Here is an 18,928-nt window from a genome sequence, read left to right on the forward strand (position 1 = left end):
AAAGAAATGTTAGAGAATATATAAGAAACTAGAATTATTGTATGCCTCTGTGAACCGGTCAAGTTGCAGTTACAGTTCTGTCACTGCTTTCTTGAGATATCGCGGTCACAAGAATGAGGCAGATGAGGTCACAGTGACCTTGACCTTTGACCACCAAATTCTGATCAGTTCATTCTTCAGTACAAGTGGAAATTTGTGACAAATTTGAAGAAATTCCCTCAAGGCATTCTTGACATATCACGGTCACAAGAACGGGACAACCCAAACACATAAAGCCTCTGGCCTTGTCTGTAGCTGCCTTGGAGGCATAAAGACAAAAGGCCTGTCCCAACACCCACACTTCCCCTAGAAGTGCCCACTTGCACTTGGGTGTGCGCATTCACATTTAGGCTAGAGGTGTCCCAAAACAGAATTGAGGTAGTGGAAGTGGTTTCCAACACTTAAATCCCGCCCTAGATTCCAAGGGAATCGAAGTCAGCAACTTCGGTGAGTTTTGGAAAACAATTTGTGACTGTACGATCAGAATGTAGGCTACACAAACAACAGATGGTTGGACTAGCGTGAACTCATCAACAACTCGGCTGAACACAGCGTCAAAATATTGAAACAAATCAGCTTACCCGAACAAAACTGATCAGAACTAGAAGAACTCTTTTCAGCATTTCTTCTCCGTTGATTCATCAGACGGAGAAGAATAAACATAGCACACGCCACGACACAAGCGCTGGAGCCGGCATTTTCACTGCGTCACTATGACGTATGCCTGCACGTCGGCTCATTTCTTAGGGAAAGATCTCTACCCTAATATTTCTCACTTCCCTCATCAAGGGTTATCTCACAAACGAGGGCACTCAATACCAAGTGGATGATTTAAGGGGTAGAAATGGGACAGGCCCAAAGATGGTTCATTCATTTTTGTGTGCTGACGAACTTCACTGTCACACTACGCCAGAAAAACAGAAACATGGCACACTGGTGGATCAAAAACAAAAGACAGAACCATTTTCATGCCTTTATGCGTATGTTTAGATTGTATCAAAAACTTACCGTTGCTCTGCCTGACCAGTGATCCCACGTTGCTCTCGTCAGCCACTATAACACAACAAAAAAACAGCCAAATTACAAATGCGTGAATACGGAGCAGCTTTGTGCTGCTTTGTAAATGGTTCCAGTGGTATCCACTGGTGCTGGCACATGCTGTAAATGACTCCCTGCAGAAGGATCACACGGAGGACGAGTGAGGGACAAAATGAGACGGACCGAAAGAGGAAATGAAAAAGCAGCAGAAAGAGTGATACTGTGTTTGTGGGAGAAAATGAGAACAGATAGAGGTGAAGACAATGAGAGAAATAATAAAGGGAGGAAAAGGAAAACAAGAAGAAGCCCCCACCAGCACCCCACCCACCGCCACCTAATCTAACTAAACAGGATTGCGGTCGGCCAGCAGCAGCCGCCACGGGCGGTGCACCATGGGATACAATAATAGGTTTTCATTACGCTGCTATTTCTCTTAAATAATCCTTTTCATTTTTTATGAGGTCAATTTTCCTGGTGGACAGATGGGTGAGGGAGAGAGAAAATGAGGAGAGGGGAGAATATTGAGGGGACGGAGGAGAGTGGAGCAGTGTGAAGGAGAGGAGGGACAGATGGAGGGTGTGTTAGAAAAACTGAGATTAAGAAAAACATCTGTAGCAACTGAGACACAGAAATAGATATACCTATACCTAATTTACACATTTAAAGTTCGGGGGGAAAAAGCCGATATGACCCTGCCAGATAATGAAAAGCTGCCTTTTCTCTGCCACAGTGGGAGACTTAAATTGTCCCTTTTAACCTCCAGTCCGCCATTATATAGTGTTTATATATGTGCTCTCTATTACTGGATACATAATTTAAGTGGTCTTATACAAACCTGCAGAGGTATGGTGATACTATACTGTTGGGAATGCCGTTTATACAGAAGGGAGGTGAGGAAAGAGTACTGAAAGAGAGAAAATGTAGGATTGAGTGCAAGAGACAGAAGGACGGGGACATCAAAGACAAGGAGTCGCAGAAAAGAGGGCAAGGGACAGAGAGAAGGTGCAAGAAACTAAAGGTTAGGAAAGACAAGAGACAGGGTGATGTAAAAGAGAGATTCAGAGAGAGAGAGATGGATCAAGAGACGTGGTGAGACAGACACAGCGAGCAGCTGAGAGAGAGGCACAGAGTTAATGAGACACAGAGAGCTCTGTGTGTGTGTGTGTGTGTGTGTGTGTGTGCGCACGGTGGAACTGTTGGATGTGTTGTCATGGGTTTTCCTCCACATCCAGATTTGACCTCTTGGCCTCTGAAAGTGCGAACGTTCCTCGGAGGCGGCTGAGTCTCCGTTTGCTCTTTTGTGGATCCATACTGTACGCCTGTTGCAAACAATATACCTCTGACGCTGCTGAGTGTAATGTGTTTGTTTCTTTTTTTCATATACTAAATATTTCATACACTACTAAAGGGAGACGCTACAGGTGAATAGAGTATAACGTTTAAATTATAAATATCACAATGAAACTTCTGCAGTTGATTAAGTACATTAAGACAATTATATTTTGCAGTAGTTCTCTAAATGGTTTTGTTTAATGATGCAATTAAATATGTACTTTTTGGAACATTGGATAAACGTTCAAAATTCTTGTTTTATGTGTTGACATATTAAGAGTCAAAAGTTTTTACAGATGAAATTTGGGATCTTTTCGTCACTCCATTCATCAGAAAACAGCGTCAACATCCATAAAAAACTAATTTATGTCAAGTTATATGAATAAAATGTTGTATAAATCAGGCTATGAATGATGTATGAACAAACCCCCTCTGTAAAAACTTTTAGAACACAGGAAAGAAACTGGAAAGTTTGATGTATGAAGTGAATAACATTGATCATCTTGTTACAGTGCAATGTTCTGCTGGGAAACTCCTGGCATTGATGTGGATGTTACTTGACGTGCTCCACCCACTGTTGCAGACCAGGACCAGGTACACCCTCTCATGGCAGCAGCAAAACCTGCTCAGGAATGGACAAAGAGCTCAAGGTGTTGACCTGGCCCCAAAGCTCCAATGACCCCAATCTGATTGAGCATCCATGGGTGCCCCAGAGGCACCAGTGGGACCTTTTAAAATTGGATTTGGCTATGACCTGTTGAGGCATCAGGTGTCCTGTGGTGTCCAGCATGGGACCCTGTGAGTCTTGTTGGTTGGACATTGGGCCATTGGTACGTCCCTAAGATGGTCGATCAGATTGGAGCTTCTTAACATATCTGCGGAGCTTTGGGGCGAGGTCAACGCCTTGAGCTCTATGTAAATTGCTGTAAACTGCCATCGAAGGGTGCTGTTGCCACGATGGGGGGTCCTTGGTCTGCAATGGTGTTTGGGTGGGTGGAGCCTATCAAGTAACATCCACATGAATGCAAGGACCAAAGGTTTCCCTGCAGAACAATGCACTGTAACAAGATGATCAATGTTATTCACTTCATTTGTCAGTGCTTTGAATGATGTGAAAAAAATGATTTTGACAAATAGGCCATTAAAGATATGTGTTATTAAACCCATACAATTTTAGACTAAAAATAAGACACTACAGGTGATCAGTGTAAAAAAACATGAATGGAAATTAGGCACTATCTAATCAAATATGTTCATTTTGCACACATTTCCAGAACAAAAAATGTGACATGAAAAAACCCTGAATGTGTGTTTTGGACAAAATCGATCAGTGTTTGATATCACCTGATGTGTCATCCATTAAATGTATAATCCTTGCGATTTTTATGAAATTGCACACAACTTAAAAACTATCTATGGTCTGTAATTTTCTGAAATAGCCATTTAAAATATTAATCTTCAGGAATTTTCTCCCTATACAGCAGTGGTTTTCAAATAGTGTGCTGCGGCACGCTGTTGTGCTTTGGGATTTTGTGATAACCACACACTGTTATTGCAATATTCAAAGTTAAAAATGAATTTTTAATCGACTGTAACAGTGTGTTGTGTGCACCCATTTCCGGAGAAATGTATTTAATTTAATTAAATTTGAAAAACCATTTGCACAAGGGAATTATAAGTGTGTGACATCACATTATCTTACATTATTTTCCATTTAAATTGATGTGTTACCGGTGCTTTAATGTACTTTTAAAATGTTTAAAATGAATTCTTGAATCATTTTGTTTGTAAATATTTCATGGGTAATAGTTGGTTCTCCATTGTTATTTGATATCAGTAAATAAAAACAACAAAAATTATCTTAGACACTATTGTGCACAGATATAAATACAGGTGTGCCTTGGGTGCAAGACGTAGTTTAGTGGAGTCTGTGGATTCTTGTTCTTCCTAAGTATGAGAGATTTGCAGGAAATGATGCAAGCACGTAATCCAGTGCAATGTCATCCCATTGGTATCAGCCTCACTACTCACTACTCACTGTTCATCGTCTTCACACCATGTCAGGCCTGTATTACGTCACTGCGAATGCAAACGGAACATTTCCTACGACCGCAGCTTCACATTAGAAGCAGTCTGGGGTGGCTTTTATTGTGAAGGAGCCACTGAAAACACAGTTGAAGACCTCGTTACCACCTCAGCTGTTTGTTACTAACTGACCCAGAGGCTCCAGTGGACGTCAGGTACAAATGCTTCTTTATATTCAGTGACTCCACTCATGTTTCAGAGAGCCTCAGTCTGTCTGCAATAATCCAATTACTCTATTTTTAATTCTGAAAGGTCTAATGTTTTGATGCACTTTGAGCCTCTTAAAGCCGATCCGCACAAAACGTTTTCCGAGACAGACCATAGCTTCTCAGACTAATACATGCATTAGTTTCCCATATTGCTCTTTCAGTGAAAAAAATCCACTTGTGGAGATTTACCGTCATTGTTTGAATCCATTACAGTTGTTTTAATGTCAAAGTAATACTTGCAAGAGAATGCAGATGAGAGTGCGAACTCTTCCTGCTGGTGTGTTCAGGTACCTGCGGCGCAGCTATAGTGTCAGTGGCTCAACTCTTCAGTCGGGCATGTGCAGGCGGCGTGTGTGAGGATTGCTGTAATGTGAGTGGAAGCTCTGAGTCAACAGACTATTTGCTAAGGCATCCAGGGTCAATAAAGAAGCTCACCTCCTTCTGTCAAGTGGTGTTTAATAAAAGCTAACCTGCTCGGCGCTGCGGTTAAAGCTCATGTGACCGCAACGACTCACATGTGGGAAACTCTCCAGAGGAAGAAAGGGAAAAGCACTTGGCTCTTTAAATGCAAAACGTGTAGACAGGGTCAGCATCTGAGGTCTCGGAGCTCCTGCCATCTTTATACACGTACACACACGGAGCTCTGCTAACTACCTTGTATCAGCCCTGGGCACTTTGGAGAGGGAAGGGATGAATAGAAGCGGAGAGATAACACACACAAAAAAAAACGGATGGAAATGGAGGATGGCCAGAGATGGAGATAGGAGCCAGAGAGGGGAGGACAGAAAGCGGTGGGTATTGGAGTGGGTCCTCAGTGGGATAGAGTGTGTCTGAGTGTGCACAGCCGTGTGTGCAGACCACCCTTGTCCATAATGAAAGCCAATCAGCTTGGGTGGCAGAGGCGTGTGCTGCAGGAAGAAAGCCAATCCACTGAACCTAATGAACCACGATTGGAAATCAGGGAGAGGCAGAGAAGAAAGAGAGATAGATAGAGGAGAGCAGGAGCGATGAACTCGTCTGCTCTGGGTTGAGGAAGAAAGCGCCGAACGGGAAAAGAGAGATAAATAAAGATGGAGGGAAAATAGAAATAAAACAAGAGATGGGGGGGAGAAAGGAAAACAGATTGCTGACCTCATCCCGATAGTCGGGGATAACAAGAAACTTGAAGGAAAAGTGTCAGACAGAGAAAAGTAAGAGATAAAGAAAGACGAGATTGGAGAGAGACAGAAAGAGAGGAGACGAGAGGCGGAGGTCAGCCCGGGTTAATACGAGGAAATAAGCCCCTTCGTTCTCGCCTTCCACACACACACACAGCAGGCCACGAGATTGGAAACCTCACGCCTTTCATTCACACACAAATGGAGGACACACACACACGTGTGCACACACACTCGCACACCAGACGGCGTGTTCATCCAGTGTGTTGGAAAGCCCCTGGGTTTATGAGTTCAGGAGGTCAAATCCCCTCGGGCCGGGGATAATGGGAGAGGGCTACATATCACAACAAAGAAATGTAGTGATAAGAGGCATGTGATAGCTGTGTGTGTGTGTGTGTGTGTGTGTGTGTAGTCTGAGTCCATGATTAGACTCCTATGTTTGGTTGGTTTGTGATGTTGAGACAACAATATGGTTTGTGCTGTTTTCGCCCCACAAAATGCGTCCAATCTGTTGGGAACTAAAACAACGGCTTCTTTCATTGATGAACTCTGAGTGTGTGTGTGTGTGTGTGTGTGTGTGTGTGTGTACACTCACCCAGGTCCATGCTCTTGGACGCTCTGTTGCGAGGAACATTGTCCTTGTCGTTGAAAGCCGCAGCCAGGTAGGGCTGCTTCTCAAATTCACTGCAAAACAACAGATCGCACTTTGATTAATCAATTGATTTAAATTTACCCTTGAACCAGTGCAGCAGGAGGGCGGCACCAGAAAGCGAGATCAGTGGGTTAACGAGGTACGTTGAGCCTAAAGCTAGAGTCGTCTGTGTGACAAGGTAGGGAGGTAGGTAAGCACATACAGCAAGCAGTAGCCGCACCGACTGTCCAACATCGGCACACCGTGAGGACGGAAACAGAGGGCAAGCAAACACGCCGTCTGTGGTCATTCTGATTCGACAAGCAGACTTCACTACAGAAATTAGTGACGTTCTTCACGTTCTTAAACCAGCTGCTGGTAATTTAACCAGCTGAGTTGCAGGTGACGCCATCAGCCAGCTTGAGTCGAGCTCGGCTCACACCGCTCCAACGTTCTAAAACTGTTTCATCTCGTCAAAACTCTTTGGTCTAGAACGGGCTTTAGTTTTACCATTTGATCTCAGTTAGTCCAGCCTCCATTTTGACCATACAGGACATAAGATGGCGCCCACTTCCTGTTTACGAACTCTCATGTAACAGCTAAACAGTGCACTAAATATGTTTCGTAAGCCACTTTAGGCAAGAAACAGGCAATACAGTGATAAAATCTGAGTTTGAGAGAGAGAAACAAAGAGGGGCGGCTCTCTCTCGTGATCCACTTCTATATGGCTGAAATACAAAAATGCGTTCGTACAATCGTTGAAGCAACAGCCCTAGAGCTGGAGAAAATGCATCAGATGATGCCAAGATGAGCCGGGAGACACAGTTCATTTACACACACACTGCCCACGTTATTAGGACACAACGCTGGTTGAAAATCGGCAAAGATCGATTAATTTTACAAGTCGAATGACGCACTGTACGGGTCATTTGACTTGTTTTATATGGACGCACAGTGAAGAAGAAGGAGTTAACAGAGCACGTTGTCTCTGGTTGAGGTTTTACAGTTTGTCACGCCAGCTGAGACAAAAAGCCTGGCTCTGCCAAACTTGCGTCATGGTGAGGAGCACAAAAGTCTTTCAGTGACTTGTTAGTTACATCACCTGAACAAGAAGGAGTGAATGATATTTAAAATCCACACACACACACACACACACACACACACAACAGATCATTCAATTTCCTCTACGCCAGATGGCACGATTCAGCGAAACAATAGCACGCACTGTCTCTATTAAACTTACAGGGAAACAAGTCTATTGATGCCAGACTCCGACTCTGACCGCATGAGATACTGTACACACACACAGATTCTCAAACATACTCATTCAGAAGACTGTTGGCAGAACGTTGCAAAACACATGACACCCTTACATTTATGGGATTTCAGAGAGCTGCTGTTGTCAGTGTGGCAGCAGGCTGTGCGGCACAAATATCATCACTCTTTTTAAGCCTTCAGACTCCTACAGAATTTACTCTATTATGCTATCAACATAATTACTTATGCATAATGCAAATAGGCTATTGCAATTAGGCTGTATGGTCTAAATAATGCATATGAGCCTTGTAATATTTAGTGTAATGGTTCTTCTTTATCTCATAACACAGCGCCCCATATTAAGAGTGCCATTAGAATATAATAACTCCATGTGTGTAGTTTCATAGAGTGCTGATGGTGCAGTGCACCGGAGATTAAGTGTGTGTGTGTGTGTGTTGGGGTGGGGGGTACCTGTGGCGTAGGGGAGTTAGTGGCAAGTCTCTATTCATTTCCTCCACAGCGCCTGGGGAGGGTGGCGGGGGGAAGCCTTCCTCAAACACCTCATTGCCGTTGCCGTAGTGACCGTGGCTGCCGTTGGCGGTCACAGCGGGATATGGAGCTGAGGAGAGACGACAACAATACAACAGGTAAAAAAAAAAAAAAAAGGACAAAGACTGGTTTTGTTTATCAGGGTGGAATCAGAGAAGAATCTGGAGAAGGGGCCAATTTTTTTTGTTGGTTTAACACATTTTCAGTCGCACTGAATATTTTTTGGGTTATTTCTTCTAGTTTTTAACTGAACTAGATTTGCTTTAATGTCAGTCCTGAGGCAATTAACGCTTAATAATTAATGAAAGTGTGTGTACAGTTTTTTTAAAAGGTGTTCTTTTTCTATATCAATCAGCAGCACACAGAGGGATATTCAAATGCAGACGTCAGACACATTGAGAACCAGTGTGTCCTTCATTTAAGGATCAATACTATCAATAAAGAGCTGAGTGAGGTCAGGCATTTAGAAAGCATAAACTCTGCACTATCAAAAATAAAGGTGCTGACTGGAATCATATGGCTTTCTTTGGCTTGTCTTTCAGAGGGCTCTACCTAGAACCCAGCATAAAGGGTTACACCCAGGCCCCTTGGAAGCCAAGTTTCATAGCAGCCAACCTACAGGTCCGTCACGTGATGCCATTGGGCCCAAACAACATTTTCCCATAGACTTACATTGTGAAAGAGACGTTTGTACATCAATGGAAACATTTTTTTAAACGTCACAACCTCCCCAAATGACTTGTTTCAGGATTTGATCCGATCATTTCAAAAGTCTAAGAACGCATTCACGCATTCAGCGAACCCTGGTTTGCTTCCACGGATAGTTCGGGTCATTTGGAGTGGTGTGGACGCTTATACGAACTCTGAAAACTCACGTGAAAACTGAAGTGAACCCTGGTGCGGTTCGCTTACAGAAGGAAATGCAAACGCACTATCCAGCAAACCAAAGACAGGAAGTTAACCAAAGAGAGAGTGTGACATAGAGCGCAGTGCATTTTGGTGAGTCCTGGCCAATCAATGAGCTCCTCATGCTGTTTTTCTTCCTGGTCAGTGGTCGTTTCGGGCAATACCGCCCCCAAACGAGCAGCTGTAACTGCGTGACGTTGTCCAGGCGGTTTGGTCCGCTTTAAAAAGTGCAGTGTGAAAGGGAACCAAACCAAATGAAGGTGTGAAATTTTTTGGCATTTCCCGCACAGTCGAACCGAGTCCCCGGACTATCCTGGTGTGAATGCGCCCTAAAAGAGCCACGCCATTTCATGCTGACCCCTTTCAAATTAGCGGAGGGCTATACAAAAGTTTGCTGTTCCCAACAGACCCGGGTTATTTCACACCTGAGAAGTTACAATTTTTTGGCCACTGAGCAACTTTAACAGGAATGAACAGGGCCCTGCCTCAAACGCAACACACAGTTCTCTTTATACATCTGTGGCGATACCTAGAACGATGTGTGAAAGAGGTCAACCCAGAACTCCCTATGAGAGACTCTACAGAGAACCCTTTTAGAACACATAGAAACCTCTCTAGGAGTTCGATCCAGGACCTTTCCACCTTCTGAAGGCTCATTTATACTCCCCTTACGTCCATTTCAAAGGTTGTAATCTTCTCTGCCCTCATATTTCCATGCATCCTTTATAACAGCATTGATACAGCCAATAGATGGCGCTAGAGGGCAGAGCCAAAAGTTATACTGGATCTTTATACGAAGGCAGCCTTGTAGACGGCAGTGGTCAGTAACGCTTTTAAACACATCTTAATATGTGGACGGAGAATTCCTTTCATCATTTCACTTTACTACCAATTCGTTCCGTTCCGTCTTCGTCATCTCCGACAGTCGTATCATACTTAAACTACACTACACTCCAAATTCTCCAGTGGTACTGCTCTGTTTCGTTTGTAGAAAACGTGCACAAATACGGACGCCTCACCTCCATCTCCATATCCATATCTAACGTTGAGCATAAATGAGCCCTTAGGGTGCTATCTAGAACCCACTCAAGGTTGACCTACCAAGAACAATTTTGTACTCCAAAGGTTTCATCTGGAACCCACCCAGGGGGGCTCGAATAGTCGCAACTGACTGCGTTACCCTTACCCTTTATAGCCTGCAACTTCGTACCAGTCATTTAGAACTGAAGAAGCTTCTTGGATGAGAGGTGAAACGTCTTCAAAAAACACAAGCAACTCCAGTTGCCCACGATTAGCACGTACGATTACCATGACCTGGATGACTGAGAATCTTCACCAACATTACCCTTAGATATTTCTCCCACTAATCATGATTTTAGTTTAACAGATGATGACGCTTATTCCAACGTAGGAAGTGCTATGAATAGCCGCGGTCTGGATTATAATGTTTTTGTTGTGTGCGCCTTTTCCTGGATTTCTACGAATCCATTAGTGCAAGGAAACAGCGCTCTGGGACACGATGAATGCGTGATATGTTAGTGTTACTCGTTCGGTTTTATATGCAAAAGGAATTATTGCTTTTATCTTATTTGGCTGCGATTCTACCGGCATTTAAACATAGCTCCCGTTGGTGTTGCTGTCAATGCTTTCAACAATCCCTGAAGAACTTTTTCTACCAAAAAGAGTTCTTTGAATGAATCAGATTCTTAATGGAACCCTTTGTCTCGCGAAGAACGCTTTCTTTGGATGAAAAAGGTACTTAAAAGGAACTCTTAGTCTTACAAAGAACCCTTGAGGAACGCACTTTAGAGGCAGAACTTTTACCCTTCAGGAAAAACCCTTTTGGAACCCTTATTTCTAAGAGCGTGCACAAACACAAACACACAGAATACTTATTTCCATGTAGATGCCTCATTCTACCTTCCCTACATCACTCCCTCACTGTAACGCCTTTGTGTTGAATCCCTCCCCCCGCACAAAATGACTGTAACTGTACCGCCGCTGCAGTCTGATGGAGAGCTGACAGAGAAAAGCATCTCCAGCTCCCTGCATCCCAGGGGGTGAGAGGGGGAGACAAGGGGAAGAGATAAAGAATGAATTTAAAACAGTTTGTTAGTCTTTTCTTTTCTTTTTTTTTACACCGCAGCACGCTTGCCGCACAATACCCTGTATGCAAATCCGGCCCACTTAGAAGCTGTTTCATCAGCGTAATGATTCCAAGGTCAGATCTTTAGCACATGAAAAGCAAGCGTCGCGTTCGGAAAAAACATAGTTAATGACTTCCTTTTCTCCCGCTATAAATATGCAGGGGCGAGAGTGAAGAGAGATATAAAGACAGAGCTGGGAGAAGATGCGACAATTCTGTAGTGTGCTGCTATAAAGATGCTCAGGGTGGCTGCGACACACAACAATGTCAGGAGCCCTGGGTGGGTGTCATGCTGTGCAGCTATGGCAAACACACATGGATGCGAGCACGCACACACATAGGCTGACAAACATACTGTGTGTACACACTCAGTGGCAGATAACGGGAGTACACAAACACTCACAGCCTAATGTTGACTATCTGACAGTTCAAATGGACAAATATTGCACGCTGTGTGATTTGTCGAGTGTTTGGCTGCACGCTCACCACTTCCAGAGTGGCTGTACGCGTAGTTGTTGCTCGTCATCGGAGCGTGACTTCCATTCATGGTGGGCTCCGTGGGTCTGGGGGGTCCTGAGGGCCCCTGGTATGCACCGTGGCCCCGTGGCTCCTGTCAACAAAGAGATGAAGAGAGATGATGGTTTTTGAGGGCTCGTATGCAAAAATATGTGCCACATCCAAGCCAAAAATCATGAAAAATTGATGATGTTGCCTCACACATCAGAAGATTAAAGTCTTTTATTACCCAGCAGGATTAATGTCTTTTTTTATTCCTTCTGTGTGTTGCTTATCAGCCAGTGTTGTCCACTGCTGGTGTATGCAGAGTACATACTGTATTCTGGCACACAAATAACAGCGAGCGAGCCAAAAATCTGCCATAATCCAATCCTATTTTTATTTGACATGTTCTTAAAATCTGGTCCCTGTCACACCTGTGTTCCCTGGTCCATCTTGTGTTCCCGCTTATCCTGTATCTAGCAGTTTTCTTGGGAATACAGTAATTACATTTAAGTCCAACATACACTCTGTGAAAAAAAAAGCAGGATTTTACATTAATTTCGTCGTAGTCACATCTTGCAACCGATCAATTATGATTCACCTCAGATGGCGACGCGGGAACAAAGCTTTGAGGAAACAGGAGCAGATTTAGAACAATCCTCAGAGGGCTTGGAGGAGACGTGTAGCGTGGGTGACGAACAAAATATCACAAAGGAGTCAAGTCGATCATAATTGGGAAAGAAATTTGTCATCTATGCAGATAAAGAAAGATGTTGCTGTGCTTAATGGCAGCAGGAGGATGCTCTCACAAGTTAGACATACAGCACTATTTTGTTGCTGTGTCTGACTTAAAGGGTAGCTTCAGTGGTTTTCAACATGGCTCTATTTTCCCATGTTTCTGTGTCTAAGTGACTAAAGTGACTAAATGGGAACAACAATTTTTGAAACTGCTCCAGTACTGACAGAGAGCACTGCAACCAGCTGCAGGCTGCAATGTAAGTACTTGGGGCAACTGGCACCATCAACTGAAGTCCAATTAAAGTGCTTTTTTTTTAACATCAGATTATTACTCTAAAAATGAAAGGATCCCTACAGAGACAGACCGTTTTATTTAACCAGGACCAGCCCCAAAATCGGCATCACCAAACCCAGCAGAGTCTATTTAACCCTTTGTGGTCAAGGCCGTTTTCGACTACTTTTGATTGCACCTTCAAATTTCACCTTAAAAACTGTTCAACTTGCCTTCTTTGGTGTCATTTTTTTTTCAGCAGAACTTCCCCTATGTCACTTTCTAGTAATTTTTTCATTTTGACATACTGCATTAACACATTGGACCTAAAATCACGCAAAACACCACCAATACGAAAGCACTTTCAGTTTGCGAGCACTCTAGCTGACTAATTCATGACTAATCGACTCTTAAAATAATCTGTGACTATTTTAGTAGTCGACTAATCAGTTTGAGTCATTTTTCATAGAAAAGTACTATAAAAGTAACCCAAAATACTCTTATTGCAGCTTCTTACGTTCAAATATTGGCAGCTTTACACACTCTCCCATGACGGTGAACTAAAACCCTTTGGCGTGAGTACGAAACAAGACATTAGATGATGTAATTTTGGGGTTTGGGAGAGACAGACCGACATTTTTCAACGTTTTAACACATTTTTTGATAAAATGATTAGTCGACTAATCAAAGAAATAATCCACAGATTAGTCGACAATGAAAATAATCGTTAGTTGCAGCCCTACTTTCGTTAGAATAGCCCATTTTTACAGTTTCTTCTTGCACCAAACGCACAGCAAACCTGACGACAACATTCAGGAAATGGTGTAAATTATTTACCATAAGTCTGGTTTTACTCAGCCTACACAATTTAAAACTGGTATATAGTCTGAAGTTTGCACTTTCGACACAAGTTGAAACAGAGACTTGACGAGGCTGCGTCTTGCTGCTACGGCACCTTAAATCAGTCATGTGATATGGATGCACCGGCACGTCCGTGGACTCCAGAGAGTTAAATAAACAGCAATTTTAGCATCATAAAACATAGGTCGTTCAAAGTCCACAAAAAGAAAATAAAACTCACAAACGTCTTGGTTCGTCTTTCTGCTGCTCCAACAATCACCACCTCTGGATTGGTTGAAATAAACCCTTAGTTCAGCCAGTTAGATGTGAAGATATGCTGGTTTTATACACACTTAAAATGCTGTTTATTGAAATGGAGTCTGGTGACGATGGCGATGGCCATGACATTTCCAACTCTTTTTTTTTTTTTTTTTTTAGGTAAAAAAAAAAAAAAGGATCTTAGGCCTCATTGACACCGCAAGCAATGCGTTCGAGAAGCGGTCCACAAGCCGCTGCCGTCCTGTCAAAATACAAACCACACCTGAACAGTTGGTGGCAGTAGTGCACTGTGTTTGCAAATCTCCACTAAACCCCAAAGAAGAAGTGAGTTTGGACCCAAAGCCCAGGTTGGGCAGGTTCACGTGCCAGTGATTATTCCAACACGTTGAGAATTAATATTTAGCACTACAAATGGGTAAGTAGTCGTTGTCTGCTTTGCATTACTATTAAACATGAGTTTGCATGTGTTGTGACCTCCCTCGGCCACCGTAGATGTCAATTTTTTGTTGGATACAGCGACCATTTCCCCGCGACTTGCGCAAAAAAAAATCAGTGTCTCTTCTATTTTCGAGCTTGCTCGCGAAAGCAGCACGACTCGAGCAGCACGTAGAACGGATGCGGTGTGAATGCTCTAACCTGTTAACATGATTAAAACGCGAGTAAACAGCGACCGTTCGTGAGCGGTATGCAAACGCATTGCTTACGGTGTAAATGAGGCCTTACTCTTAAGAAAAAGGTGGGGATCCTGTCCATAATGCTGTCAGACACTCAGAGTAACAATCTGAGCCTGTCAGTGGTTAAAACAAGCACTTTTAGTGCACTGATATTGACGGTGTTTCACGGCTGCTGGCAGCAGAACTCCCACTCAGTGTTGGAGCAAGTTCAGAAACTGTTTTTCTCAATCAGTCACTGAGACACAAGAACATGTGGAGACAGCGTGCAGGTTGGAAAATACTGAAGTTACTCATTAAGCTGTTGGATCAGGTAAGAATGTGACCTCTACCTTTACATTAGCAGCAACTGTTTTACTTGAAATCTTTCATCAGGAAAGAGGAAAATATCTTGTTGTGGAACATGAACTACAAGAATAAAATAAATATATATGTATAAATAGATATATATATATATATATATTGATCACCTTTGGCAGTCCTTTTGAAAACCGACTTCAACGATATATAAAACTGCAAAAAAACGGTGACTTTCGTCATGTGCACAAATGGAAAAACAGTAATTAAGACAATCCGGAGAAAACTGACAGGCATGTTATCGAACAGCCCAGCACTACAAAGGCCCCCCTCCACCCCCACCCCACAGATGGAGATAGGGACTTGAAGTGCTGGTGGGAATCTGCGCTGGTGGAGGATGAAAGACGCCTTTTTCTGGTCAAAGAGACGGGAGCTACAGCTGTCACACACACACATACACTTATTTAAGACAAAAAATAACCCTTAGAATAATAAAAGGTGTTCGTGGTATCAAAGCTTTGGGTGGGGCGTGTGCACAATGTCATGGAGTCCCTGGGGTATCATTAGTACCCACCATACATGTTAATATGTTACCACATCAAGTCTGTCAATCACTTTGAGCTCATATATGTGCGTATTATGCATTTGCACACACTGACAGCTCTTACGCATGTGCCCATGAACATAAATCATATCCATCTTTCCATCCGTCTCCACAAACTGTCGAGTCGCCGGAGGCTTTTGAAGCAGCCAGGCAGACAGGCAGTCAGATATCTTAATCCCACAACAATAAGTAAACAGGAGGAGGGGGGGCTTCATTTATCCAGCCAGCGTCAACCTACAGCTGCATACAATAGGTTCTGAGAGGCTTAGCCCTGCCTCACCCTGCTGTGTCACCCACCCCACCTACGGATCACTCGCCTCGGGATGGAGAGCAAAAGAGAGAGAACAATATCTATTTCTAATATAATTTTATTTAAGGTGCTTTGAGCTGCACTAATCTTAACGAAAGGTGCTACAGAAATATATGTTTCATTAGAGATGGTATTGTGGCAGTCGAAAATCTTCCAGCGTGACTGTGAGAGAAGAAGAAAACAAAAAGACACAAGCTTCTGTCGTCTAATTTCCAGTGAAGTCTATGAAAATGTTTGCCAGGAATAAAACACGGCTTTCCATCACACAAGTGGAAGCAAAATAAAAAGTTTCTCGCCTGTGAAAATAAAATAAAATCAGTCAGAAAAAAATACAAATCATTCTTTCAAAGAACTGGTTGATATGGACGAGCTGCTCGTAGTCTTTAGTGTTTGCTAATAATGGCCAGATGTTGATCTCTTTCCAGATATAAATACAAAAACAGATGCCAAGTCGGGCTCGAGTCAAGTCCCCAGTCCTTACCTTTAAGTTTCAAGTCCTGAACAAGTCATAAGGCACGCCTCATGAAACGTAATGTCATTTTAACAACAGAGTAGTAATCTCTTAAAGTTACAAAACTGGGGCGACCTCTAGCTCACCTGGTACACCGTGTGCCCCACATAGGCTTAGTTCTTTGCAGTGGCCTGAGTTCGATTCCTACCCATGGCCCTTTGCTACTAGGGATGGCCGCGATTAGGGATGCACTGATCCGATATCTGGATCAAATATTGGCCCCAGTATCATCAAAACAGATGGATCGGGTATCGGAAAATGCAACCTATACCTGAGACGATCCTTTCCCTTTAAATCTATTGTGATGCGAGCTACGTCATACATCATGGAGCGAAGGAGAGAATCTGCTGTGTGGAGGTATTTCACACTATTTCAACTGCTAAAAATAAATAGTTCATCACTGCGTTAATCTGTTTCATCTTGTTTCATTTTATCTCAGGAAAGAACTGTGGAGTCATCAGTGCCTGATGCCTCTAGTCTTTGCTGTTCTACATGTAAAGGTATATAGCTTTTTAGGCCAACCATGGTATCGGGTCGGTATCGGGTATCGGCTGATACTCAAAGCCACAGCATCAGAAACTGAAAAAACCTGGATTGGTGCATGTCTAGCCCCAATTAGTCGTCTAAATGATTAAACGTCCGCCCCCTCGCTAGTCGGCACCATAAATATTAGTCACAAATGTTCTGTCATAAAATTTCTGTCGTATCATCTCCAAGGTTCAATGTGCCCCACATTTCAGAGGCAGTTTATTTATCTTAGATGGTATTTTAGTGGTTAACTTTAGTTTTGACTGAGTTGCCGTCATGTTCACATTCATACTGCCATTTAAAATCTGACATGGTTGTTGAACATTGTGATTAAACAGTCCCTCCAGGATCTCGCGGCAAAAAAAAAACCTTGAATTTGTGGCCAATTTTGTCAAAAATTGTGATGAAAATTGCTTTTTTTTTTTTTTTTTTGTGGGAAATTGCGGCAAATGACAAAAGGAGGGGAAAAAAAGTGATTTTATTTTGAAATACTACCTCCAAAAATAAGACATGTAATCACTTGCTATAATAATCATACCGAATATTACTAAAATAGCTGCAAATGTTTTTTGTAGTTCTCTTCTTCAGTTTTATTTAATTAGTCTCAAAACATGGACTCCATAACATTTAATACATTCAACACATATTGTGTGCATTTAAACAGTGCAAATTCTTATGTCAGCACAGAGCGTTTCCCCATACTGCAATGCCATTGCGCATTTGATGATGCATCTGATGAAGTTTCAGATGACTTCCGGTCGGCCGGAAAATGCGGGAAAAAAGGGGAAAAATCGTGGGACTTTTGAAAAATTGCAAGCCTCCACAAATATTGCAGACTTTCATTGAATTTGCGTTAATTATTGCGATCGCAAGATGATGATTTTCTGGAGGGACTGAAAGGGCTCTTAATGCACACAATATTTTTTGGGACAATTTTTCAAATATTTAATAAATTGTGCTAAAAAAAAATTTGCTAAAAGTGTTTCCCGTTTTTAGACTAGTCAACTAGTCTTGATTAAAATTTTCGTTTAGTCGCCAGGAACATCCCTAGTTGCTACAAGTCATCCCTCCTCTCCCTCCCACCTTTCCTGTCAATAAAGGCCAAAAAGTTCTCTCTCCAGATTGTCTTAAAAAAAGCATAACCGAACTTAATCATAAAAAATGTGGTGCTAACACTGCACTGTCATCGTATATAGCACTAATAACCAGGAGCCTGCTATAACAGAATACACTTTGTGTGTTTCTGTCCTGTGTTGTTGTATTTAAACTCATTTCAGATTGGAAAAAAGTCTGACTTCTCCTCCCAAAATGGCTTGGGTGAATGGATCAAGTGTTGTCAAGTCAGAAGGTTCAAGTCCAAGTGAAGTTGCAAGTCACTGAAGTCCAAGTCCGGGTGCAAGTTATTTTTGATCTTGTCAAGTCTAAAGTCATCACCTGACATTTTAAAGCTACTCTGAGCTCAATGAACATCAACATGCTCACCAGGTCTCTTACCAACCTGAATTTACTCACATCACCATGGTCAATAAACAGTCAGAATCCCAAATAATTGGTACATAATCATGGTAGTGTTATCGTGATTAGGATTTAAGGTCATCCCCAAAGGAAAGCAAGCTCCAGACAGAGACAGTGAGAGAGACGAGCGACGCTGAGGGCCTCTGGGAGATTTGCTGCTTTATCGCACTGCCCCACGGTGCCACCAGACTGGCTGTGATGAGACTATTCAGATATATACTGAACTTTGAACTGGATTTGATAGCATTTATCTGCAGGCTTGGATAACTAACACACACACACACACACACACACTGATAGGAGTGTGGTGTAGATGAGATGGAAACGCCACAATAGGCAGGTCAACGCCAGTCAACCCTCCCTCTCTTACACACATTATCACCACGCATCTGCTTTGACTGCTGCGGAGCATCTCTATAAGCTTTTAAAATGATCAGTCACGGGTCAGCGTGGTGCTGAATAGACAGACGTAACTAAGAAACAGCTATTTTTCCACCGTCTGTCGTTCTTGATGTCT

The 18,928-nt window shown here is 42.7% G+C and overlaps 1 protein-coding gene across 1 annotated transcript in view; it reads right to left on the reverse strand.

The window, feature by feature from the left end:
* Nucleotides 1-18,928, reverse strand: part of pard3ba (par-3 family cell polarity regulator beta a) — a 217,656-nt gene that overhangs the window by 103,423 nt on the left and 95,305 nt on the right. Inside the window, exons 15-18 of the mRNA XM_049570235.1 lie at nt 11,836-11,959; nt 8,220-8,367; nt 6,456-6,544; nt 1,048-1,092 (exon numbers count right to left, since the gene is read on the reverse strand). Of these exons, the coding sequence (XP_049426192.1) occupies nt 1,048-1,092; nt 6,456-6,544; nt 8,220-8,367; nt 11,836-11,959 (406 nt within the window). The remainder of the gene's footprint in view (nt 1-1,047; nt 1,093-6,455; nt 6,545-8,219; nt 8,368-11,835; nt 11,960-18,928) is intronic.

Source organism: Epinephelus fuscoguttatus, linkage group LG24 (genome assembly GCF_011397635.1).
Source record: "Epinephelus fuscoguttatus linkage group LG24, E.fuscoguttatus.final_Chr_v1".
Taxonomy (NCBI): Eukaryota; Metazoa; Chordata; class Actinopteri; order Perciformes; family Serranidae; genus Epinephelus; species Epinephelus fuscoguttatus.